General features: G+C 42.7%; 1 protein-coding gene across 1 annotated transcript in view; it reads right to left on the bottom strand.

The window, feature by feature from the left end:
* Nucleotides 1–509: 509 nt before the first annotated feature.
* Nucleotides 510–23009, bottom strand: part of LOC124795586 (superoxide dismutase [Cu-Zn]-like) — a 147320-nt gene continuing 124820 nt past the window's right edge. Inside the window, exon 4 of the mRNA XM_047259661.1 lies at nucleotides 510–1729. Coding sequence (XP_047115617.1) covers nucleotides 1442–1729 — 288 coding nt within the window. The 3' untranslated portion in view covers nucleotides 510–1441. The remainder of the gene's footprint in view (nucleotides 1730–23009) is intronic.

Below are 23009 nucleotides of genomic sequence, written 5' to 3'. Positions count from 1 at the left end.
ATAGTAATTTCAGGAGACTGTCCCAGGTAAACTGTTTCGGAATTAGCATACATCCTTGTACGTGACCTATACAATCGTTATTCTTTAACACAGCTGTTAAATACAACTATTTCATTAAAAATGTTTACATTTAATAACGGAGGATATTGCTTATCCTCTGCAGCGATATCAAAAATTGAAAAGCTCAGTCGTTGGCAGCGTAACATTTTCTCTGCATTTCTGTTGCCTATATTCTTACAGAACGAATAAAACTGCTTAGTATAATTGAGTAAGCAGCAGCTTTTTTTCAATCTAGTAACTCCTCTGGTAGGTTTACTGTGGTCGTTTTAACTAGATAAGGCTAAATAGAATATAGCAAATTCAACGCTGTTCTTAATTAATACATTGTACCAAAACATTATTCCACACTTGCCTCTTTTTGTCAGTGTGTAATATAAACCTTTCCAGTTGCCTACAGATCATACATTACATTATTTTATTTATTCATTTATTTATTTATTTATGCAGTGATCATGTAATAATTGTATAGAATTTATCACGAATATGAATAAATGAATGTCTTACAGTTACAGATTTCAGCTGCCAAGCAACTAAGTAATATATATTAGTAAGGGGCCTTCTCATATTGTAATTACGATGATTCAACAAAATCTCGGTTCATAAACACTGGAGGACAGAAACTAGTGATTTGTATCACGACAGGCGTTCATGTTGCTCAGTGGATCAACGGTTCTCGCTGTGGTCAAATTGGTGCCCCGTTATTGCTATCTTAGATTTCTGAAAACACATGGTTGACAAGTAGGCTTAGTACTCGTATTTCAACAACGATCTCACTTTCGACAATACAATGAAAGCGAGAGAATATTCCTATCATGATACTAGCTGATTTAATTCCGTTGTTAGTATCTATTAGACCATTATATAAGTATGACGAAGCACTATTCACCGCATGTGACTTCTTGTACTAGGTGCGGTAATCGGATGATGAGGTCTTCAGCGTTATCGTGTGGGACGTCTTCGTCAGTCAAGAGGTTGTGTCCATATTGATGTCAGCTGGCGTAATTTTCTTGTTTATGTATCAGTGAACCATTAGACACGGACGTCGAAGAACTGAAGTGTGAGTTGCTATGTGAATGTGGTGCTCAGTTGGCGTTATCTTGTGGGAATTCCTCAGTCGAGGGGATATGTCCATCATCATGCCAGCTGATGTAATTCTATTATTGGCGTATCCGTGAGCTATTAGATAAGCATGACGAAGCACGGTGCACCGAGTGGAGTTGCTGCACTATTCGTGGTAACCGAGGCCTTTGGCATTAACTTGTGGGACCTTGTTGCCAGTCAAGTGGATATGTCCACTAGGATGGCCTCGATGTGCCAGTGTCCATTGGACAAGGATGGCGAAGCGCTGTGCACCGAGCGAGAGTTGCTACAGTGAGTGTGATCAGGCGGTGAGCTCCTCGGCGTTGTCCTGCGAGGCGTCATCTCCCGGCCCGTGCGGCTGGTGGGGGTGGGGGTGCGGGTGTCTGGGCTGCACGGGCCGGCTGTAGGCGACGGTGCCACAGATGGCGGCGGCGCCCGGCGGCTCCTTCCTCAGCAGCAGACCGCGGCCGGCGACGCCGCGCGGTCCCGTCAGGGAGATGACTGGCACGAGCAGGTTCACCGCCGCCGCGCCGTCGTCACCGGCCACCACCCCGCCCAGGACGGCCAGCACGCCCGGTTCCGCAGACACCTGCGCAGACGCCGCAATACTGGAGCGCTCTCTACATTACGTAAAAACAGTCTCTGTGAGACTACGGTTGAGCATTAAGGGGGTCCAGGTAGCAACGTTTACTTTCTCAGAATCTGCTGGGAATAGAAATCGTGTGTGTGTGTGTGTGTGTGTGTGTGTGTGTGTGTGTGTGTGTGTGTGTGTTGGGGCTTATGGGCGCTCAACGTCGAGGTCATCAGCTCCCTGACACACATTAAACGGAACGAATGTGGACAGACCAAATAAAACTGAAACACACACGCAAAGAAAGTAGGAAAAGAAGGAAAATGCTACATAAGAAGGTAGAACGTAAGGAAAGGGAAAACGTAGCAACAAGAATGCCACAGTAAATTGTCATTGGCTGGCCACTTACATAAAATATGGGCGAGCTTGTCACACAGTGAGCAAATTAAGATCCTCTCCCTAAAATCTTTGTAAAAACATTTGACATGGCAGAGAACTTTAAAACTTTAACCACATTCGTCCGAGTCTTGCCTAAAAGAGATGGCAGGTCCGCTGGCAAGTCAGCCACGGCCCGCTGGTCAGAAAATAAAACGCAATCCGATAAAACGTGGTGCACAGTGACCTGGACGCCACAAGCACCACACATTGGAGGGCCCTCCCGCCGGAGTAGGAAGCCATGTGTCATAGGGCTGTGGCCTATCCGAAGCCGAGTGAGGAGAACCTCGTCCTGTCTATGGGGCTGAAAGGAAGTACACCACACGCGCGTTGTGAGCTTCAATATACGGTTCTTATTGTCAGGGACTTCCAGCCACACATCCTCCCACCGATGCTTGACTCGTGAGCTCAACAGCGAGGTGAGTGCGTGCAGGGGCATAGCACACTGAGATACTTATGGGTCGAGACACGCCTCCTTGGCTGCGAGACCTGCCCTTTCATTCCCAGCAATGCTGACATGCCCTGGAACCCAGCAGAAAGCCACCACCTTCCCCAATCGCTGTAGGTGGAGGAGGGCATCCTGGATGGTCTGGACTATTTTATAGGCTGGATACAAACGTTGCAAAGAGTGAAGGGCACTTAGTGAACCAGAACAGACAAGAAATTTAGGACAGGAAGAATGTCTCATCTGCTCCAGTGCCCGCAAGGTCGCAGACAATTCTGCATCAAAGACAGTGAAAGTCTGAGGGAGTCGGACCTTGAGGACACGATCCGGAAAAGCAACAGAGCAACCAACGGAATCCCCTTGCTTTGACCCATCCGTAAAAACGGCTACATAGTCGTGGTGCTCAGATAAAATGGAAGAAAATGCTGCATTAAAAACGGTGGCAGGAGTGCAATCTCTCTTGTATTGCAATAAATCTAAAATCACTCTGGGCCTCTTCAGTAACCAGGGTGGCAGGCGGTTAAAACCCAGGATTTTGGGTTGTACAGACTCCACACTGAGGGACTCTAGCACACGTTGCACACAGATCCCAAATGGCAACGTAGCCCGGGGACGGTGGGAAAAAAGGCGGTCCACAGGTGGATGAGCAACAAGATGGTGAGCAGGCGAGCTGGGAGCTGCAAGAAACTTACAAGCCTGGTGCACCAGCATGAGCTGCCGCCGGATGGTAAGTGGCGGTTCCCCAGCCTCAGCACAGAGGCTGGGTATGGGACTGGTCCGATAAGCACCCGTGGCCCGTCGAATCCCAGAAAAACAATGCGACTTCTAGCCACTTTAATGGAGGGATTTCTGGAAGTATTTATTAAAGATAATTATTATTTTTGTAATAAGCGGACGTGAAAATAAAACACTGTCTACACCAGGGGCGTCCAATGGGAGTTTTATATTGAAAATAATCAGTTAACCGTAACTGTACATAAACAGTGTTTTTTCCGATCGTATGATACATCCTGCTGATCATCTACAATCACTGCAGGTTGGGGACCAGTCCTACAAGAGAGTGCAAGAATTCAAATACTTAGGGGCACTTTCACTGAGAAATCGGCATGCGAAGCAGAGTTCAATGCCAGAATACAAGCAGGAAACCGATCTTACCACAGCCTAGCACAACTGCTTCAGTCCAGATATCTCTCCAGACAGATCAAGATTCGACTGTACAAAACCCTGATCCAGCCTGTTGTTCTATATGGCTCGGAGACATGGAGTATCCGGAAACAGGACTTGCATAAGCTCCTTGTTTTTGAGAGAAAAGTGCTTCAGAAGATCTTCGGTCCGGTTCTGGATGCAGATATAGTGGAATTGAGGATCAGATACAACCAAGACCTTGAGGAACTATACCAGCAGCCCAACATAGCAGGAACTGTCAAAACCAAACGAATGCAGTGGGCCAGCCATGTGGCTCGGATCGAGGATCACAGATGGCCTCGGAAGCTCCTGGATTTCACACCCACAGGAAAGAGACCGCCAGGGAGACCCAAGAAGCGTTGGAGGGATGGACTCCATGAAGATTTAAACCAAGTGTTAATAGATGTGGACGGATGGGGGACTGCAGCAATGGACAGAATACAGTGGAGGAGGAAACTTGTAGATGCATGCGGTCCACTGGGCCTGATTATGTAGTAGTAGTAGTGTGATACATCCTCGCTTCTTGAGGCTCTTTGACACTTGCTTTGGTCCACATGCGGTCCCCGCGCCGTGGGCTGAACACCCCTGGTCTACATTTTTCCATGTACACTAATGGAAAAAATCGCAATACCAAAAAAAAGAACTATAGTAATGAAATTTTGCGAATACATCTGTCTAGCTAACATATTTAAATGATAAATATTGCGAGATCACATGTTAATGTAAGAGGAGATAAGCATTGTAAACATAAAATGTTGGCACATGAAAAACTGGTGTAGCCGCCAGAATGTTGAATGCAAGTATGCTAAATTGCAAGCACTGTGTTGTATGGCTGCCGGATATCAGTTTGTGGGATGGAGTTTCATGCCTGGTCGGTCTGTACAGGAACAGTTCATGCTGTTTGTGGATGAAGCTGGAGTTGTCGTTCGATTATGTCCTATATGTGCTCAACTGCATACAGGTCTGGTGATCAAGCAGGCAAAGGGGCATGTTGACACTCTGTAGAGCATTTTGGGTGACAATAGCGGTATTGGGGAGAGCGTTATCCTGTTGAAAAACACCTCCTAGAATGCTCTTCATTAATGGCAGCACAGCAGGTCGAATCGCCAGATTAAACTGCAAATTTTCAGTCAGGCTGAGTGGGATAACCACGAGAGTGCTCCTGCCGTCATACGGAATCGCACTCTACACCATAGTTACGGATGAAGGTCCAATGTGTCTGGCGCAAACACGGATTGACTGCAGGCCATGACTGGCGTCCTTCTAATCAACACAAGGCCATCACTGGCACCGAGGCAGAACCAGCTTTCATCAGGAAACAACAGACCTCCACCCTGTCCTCCAATGAGCTCTCATTTGACAACACCGAAGACGATAATGGCGGTTGTTTAGGATAAGTAGAATGGATGTTACAGAGCCTCTGGCTCGGAGCTGCCCTTCAAGTAAGCATTTTGTAACAGTTCGTTGTGTCGTCGCGACGCCAATTGCTGTTCAAATGTACAGTCGCTACATTCCTGACAAGTGTTTTTGGAATATTGCAGAAGGAACATACAGCTCCTCCTTGTCCTATTACAAGACCTCCGTAAAACTCAAGGTGTTGATAAACGCGCATTTTTCGTCTTAGAAGCATTCTTGACTAACATCGGCCGGCCGCGGCGACTGAGCGGTTCTAAGATCTTCAGCTCGGAACCCCGCGACTGCTACGGTCGCAGGGTCGAATCCTGCCTCGGGCATGGATGTGTGTGATGTCGTTAGGTTGGTTAGGTTTAAGTAGTTCTAAGTTCTACGGGACTGATGACTCAGATGTTAAGTCCCATCGTGCTCAGAGCCATTTGAACCATTCTTGACTAACGTCGACTCACCATGTCCAATCTCAACGATAACTCTCACCACCGCTGTAGCGTGTATTTGAAGCAAACCCGGTTTGCATCTTCATATGCCGCTACTAGCGCCACTCTTACACGACTGCCCCGAAATTTGAAGAGACGTCATCTTTAGTTGAATTTGGGGGAGACGACCAAACAGCGAGGTCATCTGTCCGATCAGATTAGGGAAAGCTGGGGAAAGAAGTCAGCCGTGCCCTTTCACAGGAACCTTCCCGGAACTTGCCTGAAGGGATTTAGGGAAATCAGGGAATACCTAAACCAGGATGACCGGACGCAAGATTGAACCGTCGTCCTCCCGAATGCGAGTCCGCTGTGCTAACCATCATCTTTCAGATGTAGGAACACGCCTGCCAACTTGTATTTATGTCGCACAACTTCTTCGTTGTGCTGAGTTTTGTTTCTGTCAATGTATGTGAGGCTTTAAATTTTTTGAGATTTATAAAATAAGAAAATTCCCATGTAAAAATATTTACAATACTCCAATGGACATACTCTGCAATTTTGAACGAATTCTGGCAAGTAGAAACTGAGAAAAAGTACACTTTATTCTTAAAAACTGCAGCTTACGCGAAACAGCCTTTCAAATTATCTTTACATCCCAGCTCCACATGATGGGTTGTTTACAACCTCTTCCATCTCATCTTGCAGTTCAAATGGCTCTGAGCACTATGTGACTTAACTTCTAAGGTCATCAGTCGCCTAGAACTTAGAACTAATTAAACCTAACTAACCTAAGGGCATCACACACATCCATGCCCGAGGCAGGATTCGAACCTGCGACCGTAGCGGTCTCGCGGTTCCAGACTGACGCGCCTAGAACCGCACGGCTACACACGCCGGCTGTGCAGTCCTGCCTTTGTTTCAAAGTCTCTAATAGCTCTCTCTTATGCCTTAAGTCCTTCTGTATCTAAATTTAACATTTGTTTCACTGTGAAATGACCAACAGTTTGTAGCAGTTTTTTCAGGACTTCACCCCCTACAACATATGCTTATTGAACATCGCCGCTGCATCAAAGACACTAAAATCCACCTCACTAATTGACATACACGGTCTTGGCAGTTCTGGTCCAGACCACCCTGGTGTTGGACTCGTTAGGATTCTGGGTGCAGCCATGCAGACGTTTCTTCAGTCTAACACCTGACAAATCGCTGAAGGTTTGTATCAAGACCTTCACTATGACAAAACGTGAAGCTGGTTTGTGAATAAATATCTGGCCATTTTGCTGTGCTCTGTTGTACAGGGTCCGGCAATAATACCTCGCCGCGCGGGATTAGCCGAGCGGTCTAGAGCGCTGCAGTCACGGACTGTGCGGCTGGTCCCTGCGGAGGTTCGAGTCCTCCCGCGGGCATGGGTGTGTGTGTTTGTCCTTAGGATAATTTAAGTTAAGTAGTGTGTAAGCTTAGGGACTGATGACCTTAGCAGTTAAGTGCCATAAGATTTCACACACATTTGGACAACAAAACCTCCCGCATTTGCCGTACCCGGTGTGCGAGTTGTGAGGATACTGATGTGGAGTGTGTTTTGTTTGAAAGCGGTGTACGTGCCATTTTCAGTGTGCGCCATGGCGTGGCTTGGTAAGAATCGTGCGTTTGTTGTGGAGGAATTTATTCGTAACGTTGGTTCCGTGATTAGTACCCAGCGAGCGTTTCGGAGACGATTCGAACTTGGCCGACGTGATCGTGCCCGAGATAGAAAAACTATTCAACTGTGGGAGTCAGACTTTAGAAAGACAGGTTCAGCACTGAAAAGAAAACGTATTGGGCCTCCTCGGACTGCAACAACGCTGGAAAATGTGGTGCGTGTGAGTGTCAGTGGAACAGTCACCAAAGCGTTCAGCACTTCAACGCGCAGCCGCCCTGGGATTATCTGATAGGACTGTAAGATGAATTCTTCATAGATAACTTCATATGCGTCCCTCAAAAGTGATGGTTACCCAGGAATTAAGTGAAAGAGATTTTGAAGCTCGCAGAGCTGCGTGTGAGTAAATTCTTCAAAACATTTCACCTGGTGCTTTGTTTATTCCTTCGGACGAGACTCATTTCCACTTATCAGGAACTGTAAACAAACAATTTCCTCTACTGGGCTGCAGAAAACCCTCGTGAAATTCGTCAGCGACCACTACACAGCCCTCATGTGACGGTTTGGTGCGCCGTTGCTGAATGTTTCGTGCGGGCACAATATTTTTTCGAAGAAGATGGCCACACGGTAACGGTTAATTCAAACCGTTATTGTCACATGCTAGAGACCTTCCTCTAACCTAGGCTAAAGCAGTTTGTTGCAGGTCAAGAAGATCAAGAAGTGTGGTTCCAGCAAGACGGAGCAACATCCCTCACCTCTCGGAGTTCTTTAGAAATGTTGCGCAAGTTGGTTCCTGGTCATCTTGTCTCTCTGTATGAGGAGACATCGCCTGACCCTCAAGGCTGCCTGATTTATCACAATGTGATTTTTTTCTTTGGGGACACTTAATGGCTCTAGTGTACAAGCATCGTCCCACAACACTGCAAGCACTTAAAGAGGAAATTACCCAAGATGTGGCAGCTATTCCAAGAGAAAAAACACAAAGATGTATTGAGAATTTTCGGGACAGACTTCGTCAATGTGTCAACAATGGAGCACGTCATTTAGCAGATATAATTTTTAAAACCAAATAAACCAAAATGTCAAAGTATGTATTTTTCATAAATAAAAGTAATTTTGCTCTATTATATTTACTTTTTCTGTGACAACCTATTAAAATGAGGGGCATTTTATAGCCGGACCCTGTATTCACACCATGAATCACTTTCTGGAGGACACAGGCCATGAAAAGGTTTATCGCTAGCTGAAGACAGGTGAAACAAAACTGCCCATACAGCTTTTCTCAAATCTTCTACGATATTAACATTTTGGCTGATGGGCGTGCCATAATAATTTTGAATTTTATCTATGGCAGATTCGGTACGTCTATGTTACCACCTAATAATCTGACAATTTCTTTCCCTTTATGCAGTTTTGAGTCGTTGCAGCCTCTTACCCATCAATAAAATTGCTGTAGCTGGGATTCATAGCCATAAAAAAAAAAAAATTGAAGGACATGTTTCCGCCAGTGACCGTTATAAGTTTTTATTACACTATTGCAATTTCGACATTAGGCCATTATCAAGTGATATTATGGCTTTAAGGCATGTCAACGTAATGTAAGCTGACACATTTGTATGTCGTTATCAATTCTGTTAAATACACTCGTGACGTTGTTACACAGCGCGAGTACACGTATTCAAACACTGTAAACTAACATAATCTGTAAGTGCACATCATTTTGTTTTACAATGTTTGAATACGTGTGCTCGCACTGTGTAACAACGTCGGTACATGTGTAGCGTGTAGCTTCGCGTAATATTGCTTGTAGTATTTGCAGATCATTAACATGTCTTTACTTGTGGTCAAACTTGATGCTCGTTGTTCAGTGGTATGGCTAATCTTCGATGCACATGGTACAGAACTGGGTTTGGACTAACCCATCCGAATAATAGGGTTGTTGAATACATCACACTCTCGTTTATTGAAATGCTTCCAGCATTTTCCAGTCCATCTAGAATTTTTCGATGTTCGGTTCTTTCTTATGTAGTGGTCCAGGATGCCGCAAGTGTGACGTACGGATAGTTGTATTCCTTCTTATATCAATAATTACGTTTTGAGACAAAATAATTTGTTACAAATTGAACTGAAACTTCTCTAATTTATTCAGATTACCACCCCACCGACGAATGCATGTTCAAAGATTTGTTTACTTAGGTGATGTTGAGTTCACCTTGTATTCGGCATTAAACTTAAACCACTCGTCCCCTGCTTACAGCAGGAATGTTAGTCAAAGCAAGGCACAATAAGCAGTTACTGTAAAGGTTCCTAAGAATTTCCATTAGTAGAAAGTCTTCGGTACTCTATTCATGCTTTTCGGATTAGCAGGTAAGCGACGGCGCGAAGGTTCCGTGACTGTTCGCTGTTTATCATTTCGCGTCCTACATGACTGCTATGCATCTATATTTGTTAGGTTTTTAGATAGAAAAGTGTTAGATTATCAGACTGAGCCATGTATGCTCATTTCACATAACTCACCTGTAAGATGGATTAACTACACAGTCTCCAAATCACATTATAAACTTGTTACCAATGAGTGTTATCATAAAACCTACTTAAAATTGGTTTATGCCTTCAGTTGTTTCCGTTGCGCAAAGTACGCGTTAACTTCCCTCGAATATGTTTCCTGAAATTATTTTATCCGTTTTGGTTGGATAACTTTGAAGAGAAGGGGCATGATCGTTCCTTTACAAAAGATTTTACATTTGCGCAAATGTTTTCATAAATTACACTGAAGGAAATACTGCAACCAGCCACAAGTTTTCTTGATGTTCGAGAGTGTGTGTATTCATAAGGGATCAAACTGCTGAAGTCATCGGTGCCTAGACTTACACACAACTTAAACTAATATATGCTAAGAACAACACATACACCCATGTCTGCAGGAGGACTCGAACTTCTGGCTGGAGGGGCCGCGAAATCCGTGACATGGAGCCTCAAACCGCGCGGCCAATCCACCCTGCAAAATGTTTTTATTATATCACTAATAGATTCGGGCCTGAGCCCATCGTCAGGAAATTGTAAGACGAGCTAGTATTTCAGAACCACTCATCAGTGCTGGAAACGTCCGTAAAAGGACAGCGGGCTGCCGAAGTCATAAAACTGGGGCTGTTGGTTGGATGAGTCTTGTTTCCAACGGTTTCCCACTTCTGGCCGAATTTACGTCCCAAGAGTGAAGCATGGGGGGTGGGGGTTCGTTGCTGATTTGGACAGCCATACCGTGATATTCTACGGGTCCCTTGGTTACTCTGCAAGGAAGCATTGCTGCGAAGTACTATGTGACCATTTTGGCTTCTCACGTTCATTCCATGTTACAACGTTTCTTCCTTAATGAAGATTCTGTTTTCCAAGACGACGGGGCCTCTGTTCACACAGCTCGCGTTGTCAAGGACTGTTTTATTGAGCGCGAGGTTGAATCGAAGCATCCCCTGGGCCACCGCTGTCACCAGATCTCACTATTATATTCTGATCTACTTTGAAGAGGAGGGTACGTGATCGCTAGTTTACAAAAGATTTTACGTTTGCACAAATTTAAATTTTTTTTTGTAAACTATGCATCATAAAAATTTTGTTATACTTTAGGACACAAATGCAAAAGAAATCAGCGCTACCATATGACGATGGGCTCAGGCCCGAAATTAGTAATGGTACAACTTTTGGCTGGTCGAAGTGTCTCCTACAGTGTAATTTTCTTGAAATATTGTTATATGCATTTAAATCATTTCTTGAGTCTAAACTTTATGTAGAAAGGGTCACATACTCAGGGCACTCTTTCTGAAGCCAGATTTTTATGTGTACTCAGATAGGACGAGTGAGGGGGCTAGCTTACAACCTACTTCGTCCCAAGATCCGCCAACTGAATGATGATGGACCTCCGTTTTCTCACAAAAGACGTCTCGTAAAATGAATAAAATGAGAGAGGAAGAATCAATTAAAATTTCACGAAACTGTAGTATTTCAACCTAAACGCCTCCGGTGTATTTAACAGGAGGAGACAACACGTCACACGCCATTTCGCAGCTTAGGTACTTATAAAACGACAGACACTTACGAAATAACCATTGTGATTTAGCGTCCACTTTTCAAACTTGCATGGATCACTATACTGCCTTCCTCTAAGACACAACAGGACTTCAGTAATCACAGTTCTGTGAATGATAACGTTCTCTTCATCACGTTTCTTTCCTCAATAAGCGATAGCAATAACAGATCCTACATTGACCTTCTTCCCTGGAAAATATCACTGTAAATAAGTGCTAATCTCATTCACGTTTAAAATTCGGTGAAAATATGCAAGCATATTGCCAAAATAAAAATGTCGATGGTGGTCTTGGTAAGCACCGCTTGTAATCTTCTCCAGTCTTTCGTTCAATCATTGTTTATCGAAGAAAAAAATACACAGCTGCTATATGAGTAGTACACTGGAAAGAACTCTAGAACAATAAAATTCATAGAACATCAAATTGATTATTATGGGCTAAATTATGTTCCTCCTACATATATTTCCTTTTTGTGCTGTTTCCATTGGAAATCCGTGCACGAGAGGTAGAGTGACCAGACAGAAAGGTCCTTCTTAAAATACCGAAAGAGGAAATACCTCTTCATCACCGTGATAGAGGGAGAAAATGAAGCCGATGTAGAAGAAATAGTCCACACAAGGGCTGGAAGTACAGGGGTAGGATAAAAATATTGAAACATTGCAAGAAATGCAGTCTACAGCTACATCTGCGTGATTACTCTGCTGTTCACAATAAAGTGCCTGGCAGAGGGTTCAATGAGCCACCTTCAAGCTGTGTCTCTGCCGTTCCACAACGGCACGCGGGAAAAACGAGCGCTTAAATCTTTCTGTGTGAGCCCTTATTTCTCTTATTATAATATCGTGATGATCATTCCTCCCTATGTAAGTGGGTGCCAACAGAATGTTTTCACAATCGGAGGAGAAAACTGGTGAATGAAATTTCATGAGAAGATCCCGCCGCAACGAAAAACGCCTTTGTTTTAATGATTGCCACTCCACGTATCATGTCTGTGACACTATCTCCCCTATTTCGCGATAATACGAAACGAGCTGCCTTTCTTTGTACTTTTTCGATGTCATCCGTTAGTCCCACCTGATGTGGATCCCACACCGCACAGCAATACTCCAGAATAGAGCGGACAATCGTCGTGTAAGCAGTCTCTTTAGTAGACCTGTTGCACTTCCTAAGTGTTCTGCCAATGAATCGCAGTCTTTGGTTTGCTCTACCCACAATATTATCTATGTGATCGTTCCAATTTAGGTTATTTGTAATTGTAATCCCTAAGTATTTAGCTGAATTTACAGATTTGTGTGACTTACCGCGCAATCGAAATTTGGTTGATTTTAGTACCCATAACTTCACACTTTCCTTTATTCAGGGTCAATTGCCACTTTTAGCGCCCCACAGATATCTCACCTAAATCATTTTTCAAGTCGTTTTGACCACCTGATGACGGTAAATGACAGCATCATCTGCAAACACTCTAAGACGGCTACTCAGATTGTCTCCTATGTCGTTAATATATAAAAGGAACAATAGAGGGCCTATAACACCTCCTTGTACTTGTACTTTATGACTTTCCGTCTTATACTACGAACTGTGACCTTTCTGACAGGAAATCACGAATCCAGTCGCTCAACTGAGGCGATATTCCGTAGGCACGCAGTCTGGTTAGAAGACGCTTGTGAGGAACGATGTCGAAAGCCTTCTGGAAATCTAAAAATATGGAATCAATTTGACATCCCCTGTCGATAGCACTCATTACTTCATGAGTATAAAGAGCTAGTTGTGTTTCACAAGACCGATATTTTCCGAAACCGTGATGACTGTGTCAATAAGTCGTTTTCTTCGAGGTACTTCATAATGTTCAAATACAGTATATGTTCCAACACCCTACTGCAAATCGACGTTAGTGATGTAGGGCTGCAATTCAGAGTATTACTCCTACTTCCCTTTTTGGGTATTGGTATGACTAGACCAATTTTCCAGTCTTTAGGTACGGATCTGTCTGTGAGCGAGTGGTTGTATATAATTGCTAAATATGGAGCTATTTTACCGGCATACTCTGACAGGAATCTGACTAGTATACAATCTGGAGCGGAGGCCTTGCGTTTATTAAGTGATTTAAGCTGCTTTGTTACACCGACGATATCTACTTTTATGTTTCTCACCTTGGCAGTTGTTCTTGTTTGGAATTCAGGAATATTTACTTCGTCTTGTTTGGTGAAGGAGTTTCTTGAACAGAAATGCTGTAGGTTGCCAAGCCTGCAGATTGTGCTGTTGTATTTGAGCACTAACAGCACCGGCGCAATGTCCTCAATACGTTGCAAGTGTGAACCGTGTTTATAACAGTGCCATGTGTAGTTCCGAGTGCATTACGTCGGAGCTAAGTGAATTCGAACGTAGCCAAATTGTTGGTTCTCGTACGATGGGTACTTCCGTAACTAAGGGAGCTTAAATGCTCGGTGTTTCAAGAAACATTCTATCGAAAATTTATACCGCACACAGGAAAATCGGAAAAACATGGATCTTCTAAGTCACAATGCTGAATGAAATGTGTGTTGAGAGACCGTTTCTGAGAGACATTGAAGAGGATTGTGAAGAAAAATGTGGACGACAGCTGAAAAAGTCACTACAGAGCCGAATATCGCACAAGCGAACGCTGTCAGTCTCGAAACAACACGAAACCCTTTACAAACAGTATTGTAAGGTGCTTAAAAAAGTTATTAGGAAGGCAAAAAGTATGTGGTATGCAGATAGAATAGCTAAGTCTCAGGATAAAATTAAAACCATATGGTCAGTCGTAAAGGAAGTGGCTGGTCTGCAGAGACAGGTCGAGGATATAGAATCAGTGCGTAGTGGGAATGTCCGTGTTAAAGATAAGTCGCATATATGTACAGTATTTAATAATCACTTTCTGAATATAGTAGGTGAACTAAATAGAAACCTAGTCCCAACAGGGAATCATATAGCGCTCTTAGAAAAAACTTTTCCGAGACTGTTACCTGAAATGCTACTCCATGATACTGACAAGAGGGAGATTGAGTTAATAATTAAATCACTAAAGACCAAGAACTCTCATGGATATGACGGGGTATCTAGCAGAATACTGAAGTATTGTTCTATGTATGTTAGCCCAGTACTTAGCCATATCTGTAACTTTTCCTTTAGGAGTGGTCGGTTTCCTGACCGATTAAAGTACTCGGTAGTGAAGCCACTTTATAAAAAGGGAGACAGGGATAACGTTGATAATTATAGACCTATTTCTATGCCATCGGTGTTTGCTATAGTTATCGAGAGGGTTGTATATACAAGGTTACTGCAGCATTTAAATTCACATAATTTGCTGTCAAATGTACAGTTTGGTTTTAGAAATGGCTTAACAACTGAAAATGCTATAGTCTCTTTTCTCTGCGAGGTTTTGGACGGATTAAATAAAAGGTTGCGAACGTTAGGTGTTTTCTTTGATTTAACGAAGGCTTTTGACTGTGTTGACCACAAAATATTACTGCAGAAGTTGGAACATTATGGAGTAAGGGGAGTAGCTTACAATTGGTTCGCCTCTTACTTTAAGAGCAGAAAGCAGAAGGTAATTCTCCGCAATATTGAGAGTGGTAATGATGTTCAGTCCCAATGGGGCACTGTTAAATGGGGTGTTCCCCAAGGATCGGTGCTGGGGCCACTGCTGTTTCTTATTTATATAAATGATATGCCTTCTAGTATTACAGGTGATTCAAAAATATTTCTGTTTGCTGATGACACCAGCTTGGTAGTGAAGGATCTTGTGTGTAATATTGAAACATTATCAAATAATGCAGTTCATGAAATAAGTTCGTGGCTTGTGGAAAATAATTTGATGCTAAATCACAGTAAGACTCAGTTTTTACAGTTTCTAATTCACAATTCAACATGAACTGATATTTTAATCAGACAGAATGGGCATGGTATAAGCGAGACGGAGCAGTTCAAGTTCCTAGGCGTACGGATAGATAGTAAGCTGTTGTGGAAAGCCCATGTCCAGGATCTTGTTCAGAAACTAAATGCCGTTTTATTTACCATTAGAACAGTGTCTGAAATAAGTGACATTTCAACACGAAATGTAGTCTACTTCGCATATTTTCATACGCTTATGTCATATGGTATTATTTTTTGGGGTAATTCTTCTGATTCAAAAAGGGTATTTTTGGCTCAAAAACGGGCTGTTCGAGCTATGTGTGGTGTAAGTTCGAGAACCTCTTGTCGACCCTTATTCAATAGTCTGGGAATTCTTACATTGCCCTCACAGTATATATTTTCTTTAATGTCGTTTGCTGTTAGCAATATTAGCTTATTCCCAAGAGTTAGCAGCTTTCACTCAGTTAATACCAGGCAGAAATCAAATCTGCATGTGGAATGCACTTCCTTGACTCTTGTGCAGAAAGGAGTGCAGTATTCTGCTGCATCCACTTTCAATAAGCTACCACAAGAACTCAAAAATCTTAGCAGTAGCCCAAACGCTTTTAAGTTAAACTGAAGAGTTTTCTCATGGCTCACTCTATTCTGTCGAGGAGCTCCTGGAAGACCTAAAAAATTAAGCAAATTCCAGTGTTACATTCTTGATTTTCTTTATTTAAACTAACGACGTGTTGCCTGAATATGTTTCTTATATTTCATTTTATCTGTTTCTACAATCGTGTTATAATTTCATGTATTGACTCGTTCCATGACCATGGAGACTTCTCCTTAATGTGGTCCCACGGAACAATAAATAAATAAATAAATAAATAAATAAAAATAAATAAATAAAAAGGACCTCCACAAGCATAGAACTGCAGGACGAGCTGGAATTTCAGGACCACTCAAGAGTGCTGCAGAAGCTTCCGAAGTCGTAGAACCTGCGCTATGGAGCAATGGAAGAAATTTACTTCATCGAATGTGTCTTGTTTGGTACTGTTTCTGGACGAGTTAACGTCCCAATAGTGAAACGTGGTGGGGGTTCGTTGATTATTTGGGAAGCAGTATCGTGATGTACTGCGAGGCCCTTTGGTTACTCTGCAAGGACATAATGTTGTCAAGGACTATATCACCATTTTGGCTGATCACATCCATCCCATGGTACAATGTTTGCTCCTTAACGGTGGCGCTGTGTTCCAACACAACGTCTCCCATCTTCCAGGCCTGATTTTGTGAGCACGAGGATGCACTGATGGATCTTCCCTGGCCACCGCAGTCACCAGATGTCAATATTACGTTTTGTGGTCTACTTTGCAGAGAAGGGTGCGTGATCCCTGCCAAACTCCATCATCATCACCTGAACTGGAACTAATTTGAAGAAATAATGGTATAAGATACCCTTCAAAACCATACAGAGCCCGTATTTATCCAGTCTGAGGCGACGGGAAGCCGTTTTGAATGCCAACGGTTTCCCTGAACCGTATTTGGCATAGTAGTATGTTGTGTTTGTAATGTTTCCATAATATTGTCAACCTCCTGTAGACTGCATTTCATAGTTACTAAAATCACTCGGTGATGTGGAACTCGAGTTTTCAGTATATCTAAGCACAAAAATCTCGTTATCTAGCGAGGAAGGCATGTGTGAATACTGAAACGACCGAGTTTATGTCGTTCGTTTGTGACGGGATGCGAAATAATGATCAGTTTGGCTTCATAAACAATAAGGTTTGAAAAAAAAAAAGAAAGTGTGAGTTCATAATTTGTCATAGAAGATGGACTTTTTATAAAAAGGCAATACACGTCAGTGGCATTTGTGTACTTCAGAGTCTTCATCGGCATGAATTCACGATTACTGTTCATTAGTATGGGAGCAGTGTCAAGTTCGATTACCGGAAGTGATAGAGTTGATTCAAAGACGTGTCTCATGAGTTGCTTTAGGGACGCAACAGGAAAGACGCAGTGAATCACGTAAATGCTCACGCTTAAAATTCCAAGAGCGTACACTCCGAGACGAATAACGAAACATGTTTCTTCGTCCCACTTATATCTCACGTTGAGATCATGAAAATAAAATTAAAGGAATTCTGGCTTATACAGATACGTACGGACAATCGTCCTTTCTGTGTATCATCCGTGAGCTTGATTAGAAGAGAGCAAAATTACAGTAGCGCACTGTGTACGCTCTGCCGCTCAAGAAACAATAGCTTGTGGAATACTAATGTCGGTACAGAAACCACATGCCGGCCGGAGTGGCCGAGCGGTTCTAGGCGCTACAGTCTGGAACCGCGCGACCGCTAGGGGGTCGCGGGTTCGAATCCTGCCTCGGGCATGGATGTGTGTGTTGTCCTTAGGTTAGTTACGTTTAAGTAGTTCTAAGTTCTAGGGGACTGTTGACCTCAGAAGTTAAGTCCCATAGTGCTCAGAGCCATTTGAACCATTTTTGAAACCACAGACAGAAAAAGTAATTTGAAATAACTGCATAAACCAAGTAGTTTTAGTACTAGATATGAGAAGGGAACAAAGAGGAAACCGAGAGTGTCAAATAGGCAGAGAATGAAATTAAGTAAATTATCAGAATTGGGGAATACATGCTATGATTGGAAAATGCTGTTGCACTTCTACTTACATGTGAGGAAAGCTACAACAACTCTCAAATGATTTGACATTAAGCACAAACAAAACGAACCAAAACAAAAACGTGTAAAGCAGAAGAAGCGGCTATAATGACAATTTAGCTTCTCGTCGATATTGAGCTTATAAGAGGCGGAGCACTAGAACAGTCGAAGAAGGAGGAAACAGTGAAAGCTGCTTCAAACTTTTCCGATATTGGTGTAAAAGAGCAATGCCAAATCGTACATATTTAAAACAGTAAGCATAACCCAGCTTACAACAACAGTAATCAGTGCCAATGAAGGAAATCGTAAGGGGAGAGAGCTCTACTTCGACAAGCTACAGTCAGTACTGAAAAATCCGACATCCGTCGTTAAAAAACGAAGCTCCTGCACCAGGCACGAAAAAATAAGAATTAAGCAGAAACAGTTTGGAACACTATCAAACAAGAACCAAACAAAAATACTGATGAGAATGAAATTGCATTCTCAACAAACGGCTGTGACAGGAACGCACTACTTTCAAATCAGTGGGCAATAAATTCAAAGATTAGTTCCTCATGATGGCAGGTAACGTTGTACCTGTTACTAAACAACGAAATGCAGGCATGTTAGATATATTCTGTCAGATTAAGCATAAACTATCAACAAACAATTATTCCGCCTCTAAGGATTTTTGAAAAATCATGGTTTGGTCACAGCTGTTTTGTCACTTTCTTTAATAAACCATGATTTGCAACAAATTTCTAGGAACTGTAAATCATTGCCTCCTCAAATTATTATGGATTATACCCTAAGGATTTTACAGAACCCATAGGGCCATTAAAAAGCTACTGGTTATGATGGTTTCTAGCAGAGCATTAAATTCTTTTTCTGGCTCTGAGTACTTGCAAGCTATGTTGTAACAAATCTATGATTCAAGACGTAACCCTATAACATAAATTGGCGGAAAATGTTATAGTGCTACTAAACCATCTTAAAGTTTACTACTCGGCATTTTATTCAAAAGACGTAATAATTTGTAGGGTATGCGTAGGTAATTACCATTATCAGATCTCGGATGGTATGTTACATACCAAACTAAATACAAAATCTTCTGTTTCAGACTCTACTGTAATCGTAAATCGGGTTTAGATATGTAGGGTTAAAAATAATAAAGTAACACCCATCTACAAAACTGGAGATAACCAAAATAACTCTAATAACAGACCCAGTTTGAAATGTTTTTCAGATTAGCCTGAGACAGAACATTGGCTCATTTCATTCACCAGAGCCAGTTATTGCCTGATTTTGGCTCTAGTAAGGGGTCCTCAACACCAAACAAGTTAAGTTTTGGCAGAGCTAAGCAAAAAGCGTTATGCTGTTGGTATATTCTATGACTTATGATTGTGAGGACAGTAAAACTCTATTTGAAAAACTAAAATGTTAGAGCATTATAAGCATCTGTCTTGCATGGGTGGTGTTTCGTCATCATAAAGGAAAGTAGTAGCTCACATTGAAAAACGTTGTCGCAGGACAAACGAAAACTTTGGCAGAACAGGTTAAAGTCTGCAATATTTGCCAACTACACAAAAATACCTATCAATCGTTCAAAAGCAGATTTATAAGATGACAATAAATGAAAAGACATTCTACTGGTACAGAGCAAACAATTTAAGTCATACAGGGAAGCCCTTGAATGCGAGGTCACGAAAGTCAATTATGTTTACGGCATTCAGTGCCCGACACATTGTCTACCATGCAGTTCCAACATTGGCTGCTAATGGCAAAAGGGACCGGGACTTGGAGGTATCAAATGGGCAGCACAGCATGAGGCTACGGATCGTAGTCGAACTGCTTGGTCGACGAGTAACTCGCAACAGTGCTACAGTGCTAGCTGTCTTGATAAAAAGCAGAGCAATGACAACGATGAACAAAGCAAATATTGCATTATATCCACAACGACAGTTGCCGAAGTTGGCATATCGTCATAAAGGAATCCAAGGACTTTCACAGAGTGAAAAAAAGTAGCAGATGGAATATTAGCGTCTCTGCGAGATGAGACAGTGGAATGTGTGGTGTCGTACACGCCCGACTATGCGGACAGTGTACATGAGGAGTAAAATTATGACGATACGTGGTTAACAAGTGAAAGTGATACTGAAAGGCCGGCCTCTGTGGCCGAGCGGTTCTAGGAGCTTCAGTCTGGAACCACGCGACAGCTACGGTCGCAGGTTCGAATCCTGCCTGGGGCATGGATGTGTGTGACGTCCTTAGGTTAGTTAGGTTTAAGTAGTTCTAAGTTCTAGGGGACTGATGACCTCAGATGGTGAGTCCCATAATGCTTAGAGTCATTTGAACCATCTGATACTGAAAGAGGTGTAGAGTCATGTAATTCATCATCCTTGTCGGACAGGGAGCCCCATTTCCCGACTCCAGTTAAACGTAGTAAAGGAGCGGGTACTAAACGTACTTACGCACTTTTAAGATCATCCGAAGCATATTAAAAAGCAGTTATGAACAGGTTGGTTGGTTGGTTGGTTTTGGGGGGGGAAGGAGACCAGACAGCGAGGTCATCGGTCTCATCGGATTAGGGAAGGAAGTCGGCCGTGCCCTTTGAAAGGAACCATCCCGGCATTTGCCTGGAGCGATTTAGGGAAATCACGGAAAACCTAAATCAGGATGGCCGGACGCGGGATTGAACTGTCGCCCTTCCGAATGCGAGTCCAGAGTGCTAACCACTGCGCCACCTCGCTCGGTAGTTATGAACAGATTTCGAATAAGACCGCAGCAAAATGAGCGTGTAATGCATAAGAAAAACTACGAATATTCAAGGAATAACAAGGCGCAGTTGTTACAGAAACTGGTGTCTAGGCGTTTCAATTTACAGGATGTGCATTATAGTGAGCTACTACGCTAGATACATCAAACTGCGCGTGACATAGACCACAGCAATTTTAAGGAAAGCCGTGAATGATTGAATGACTCCAGTGCTACAGAACTGGAAGACGTAACATAACGAAATTTCAAACAAAACGTCAACTCGACGATGCTCAGGAAACTGAGGAATCGGCCCGAAAATACGTAGGTGAGATAAACTTATCCAATCGTTCAGAAAGGAATTTGATTTCATCTTCGTCCAGTCCAGATTTGAAGAGGAAACGAGTACGAAAGGAACCTCGATGTCCGAGTGATGTATCAATGTCAACTAACATCAGTGCCTTAACGCTTTTCGTATAAAATTATGCCGACTGTTAATCTGGATGGTAAATTTGCTGGGAAGTTATTTGTTGCCCTGCGAAAAATTGGAGATGCTATGGCCCCTACGATTCTTGCGTGCAAGGGCTGTAGGAAATATTTACGTCACAGCAAGCAAGAGTGGTAAAATGGGCATAAGAGAACTACAATCGAGGTATGAGCACTGCTTTTGGCCAACAGCTGGTCAGAATAACTGACCTGTGCATAAAAATCATAATCCCTTAGAGCATACTATCCCTCCTGAAAAGCATGTGACACTGGAATTCGTACCACATGGAACAATGGAAAAATTCAACCTCTGGGTGTTTGTTTTTTCGTACCTATGAAACATTCTATGGCACTATCTGCAGCTACGCCTTGAAGGGTAGCCAGTTCCACGATAGGCTCCACGACCGACTGTTTCGCATTCGGCTGCTTGCCGTTACGCTCCATTAGTTCTCATCACCCCGTTACACCTGTATGATTCTAAATGCATTTTTCAAGAATGGATAGCTGCCTGCACGTCCTGCACGGTTTGTGACTCCCAAGGAGTTCACCCTCGATCTTGATGGTGTGAAACTTTGTGATCACTATGGTGCGACATTTTTCGTTCCATGTTCGTGGTGATGACATTTCTTGAATGTCGAAGATGTCAATTTTGTGATGTGTAACACATACATCCTATAGAAGATTGATCGCTGCACCTCCAGGACGCACGTGGTGGGTCATTTGCAGCTAATACTTTTCCTGTCATAACTGTTAACACAACAATTTCAAATGGGCCTTACTAAATACTGAACTTGCGACATCGCAGTCAAGAGGTTCCTTGTTAGAATCTTAAAGACTCCTACAATTTTAGTTAGGGAAAAAAAGTTTTGCTAGTACCATTGCAGAGATTCCTGTTCTCATACTAAGTGTAGCATTGTGTGCAAAATTCGTTGGTATGCATCTCGATGACAGGTAAACGTGGAACTAGCACTAAGATAAACTAATAAATAATCTCAGTATGGTACGTTCTGCAGCTGGAAATATCTCTCTTTGTGTAGATCAAAAGACAACGGAGTCAGCTTAGTTTTCGTATTTTGATTCCCTGTATTCTTATGGAATTATCTTCGGATGCACCGCACCTAAAGTAATTATTTATTCAGCAGAAAGAAGTAGTAAGAATATTTGTAAGAGAAGATATTTGAACTTGTTGCAGAACCTTGGAGTTCTCCCCTTCGTTATTAGAACATTTGTACCTTAACGCTATTACGAGGATATTGCAAACTAGTTTCCATTTTTAGATGCGTAGATAACCACTGTCTTGAAAAAATGCCGTTGCAATATAAATGTTAAGCTACTAGTGGGACAAATAACTACTTCTGTTTTCAAAGTAGTTGTTTAATGTTAATTTACTAGGTTGCATTTACTTGGCATAATCACAAGTGATCTAAGCAGTGTGTTCATTGTGAACACAGTGTACACATTGCATTTCTGAGAGCTTCTTTGCTCATTTTAATGTACAGGATGTTTCGAAGTCTTTGCATCAAACGTCTGTGGGTGATATAGGCAAAATGTTCGCTGATCTTTCCCACAAATGGTTCAAATGGCTCTGAGCACTATGCGACTTAACTTCTGAGGTCATCAGTCGCCTAGAACTTTGAACTAATTAAACCTAACTAACCTAAGGACATCACACACATCCATGCCCGAGGCAGGATTCGAACCTGCGAACGGAGCGGTCGCTCGGCTCCAGACTGTAGCGCCTAGAACCGCACGGCCACTCCGGCCGGCCCCACAAATGGTCGGCATCCTTCTGTATTGGTTACGTCCTTGAGAGACGACAGGGTGCGGGCACTCTGTGATCCACGTATGGAGTGTGTGTTGACTATATGAAAATCCAGTCATCTGCTCTGTGTGAAAAAGGGTAGGCCGAGCCAATTAAACTTCCCGATTCGCTTCTAAAAAAT

The sequence above is a fragment of the Schistocerca piceifrons genome, chromosome 1 (assembly GCF_021461385.2).
Source record: "Schistocerca piceifrons isolate TAMUIC-IGC-003096 chromosome 1, iqSchPice1.1, whole genome shotgun sequence".
NCBI classification, from domain to species: Eukaryota; Metazoa; Arthropoda; class Insecta; order Orthoptera; family Acrididae; genus Schistocerca; species Schistocerca piceifrons.
Note: the sequence above shows the minus strand (reverse complement) of the source record. Positions and strands in the feature narration are given on the sequence as shown.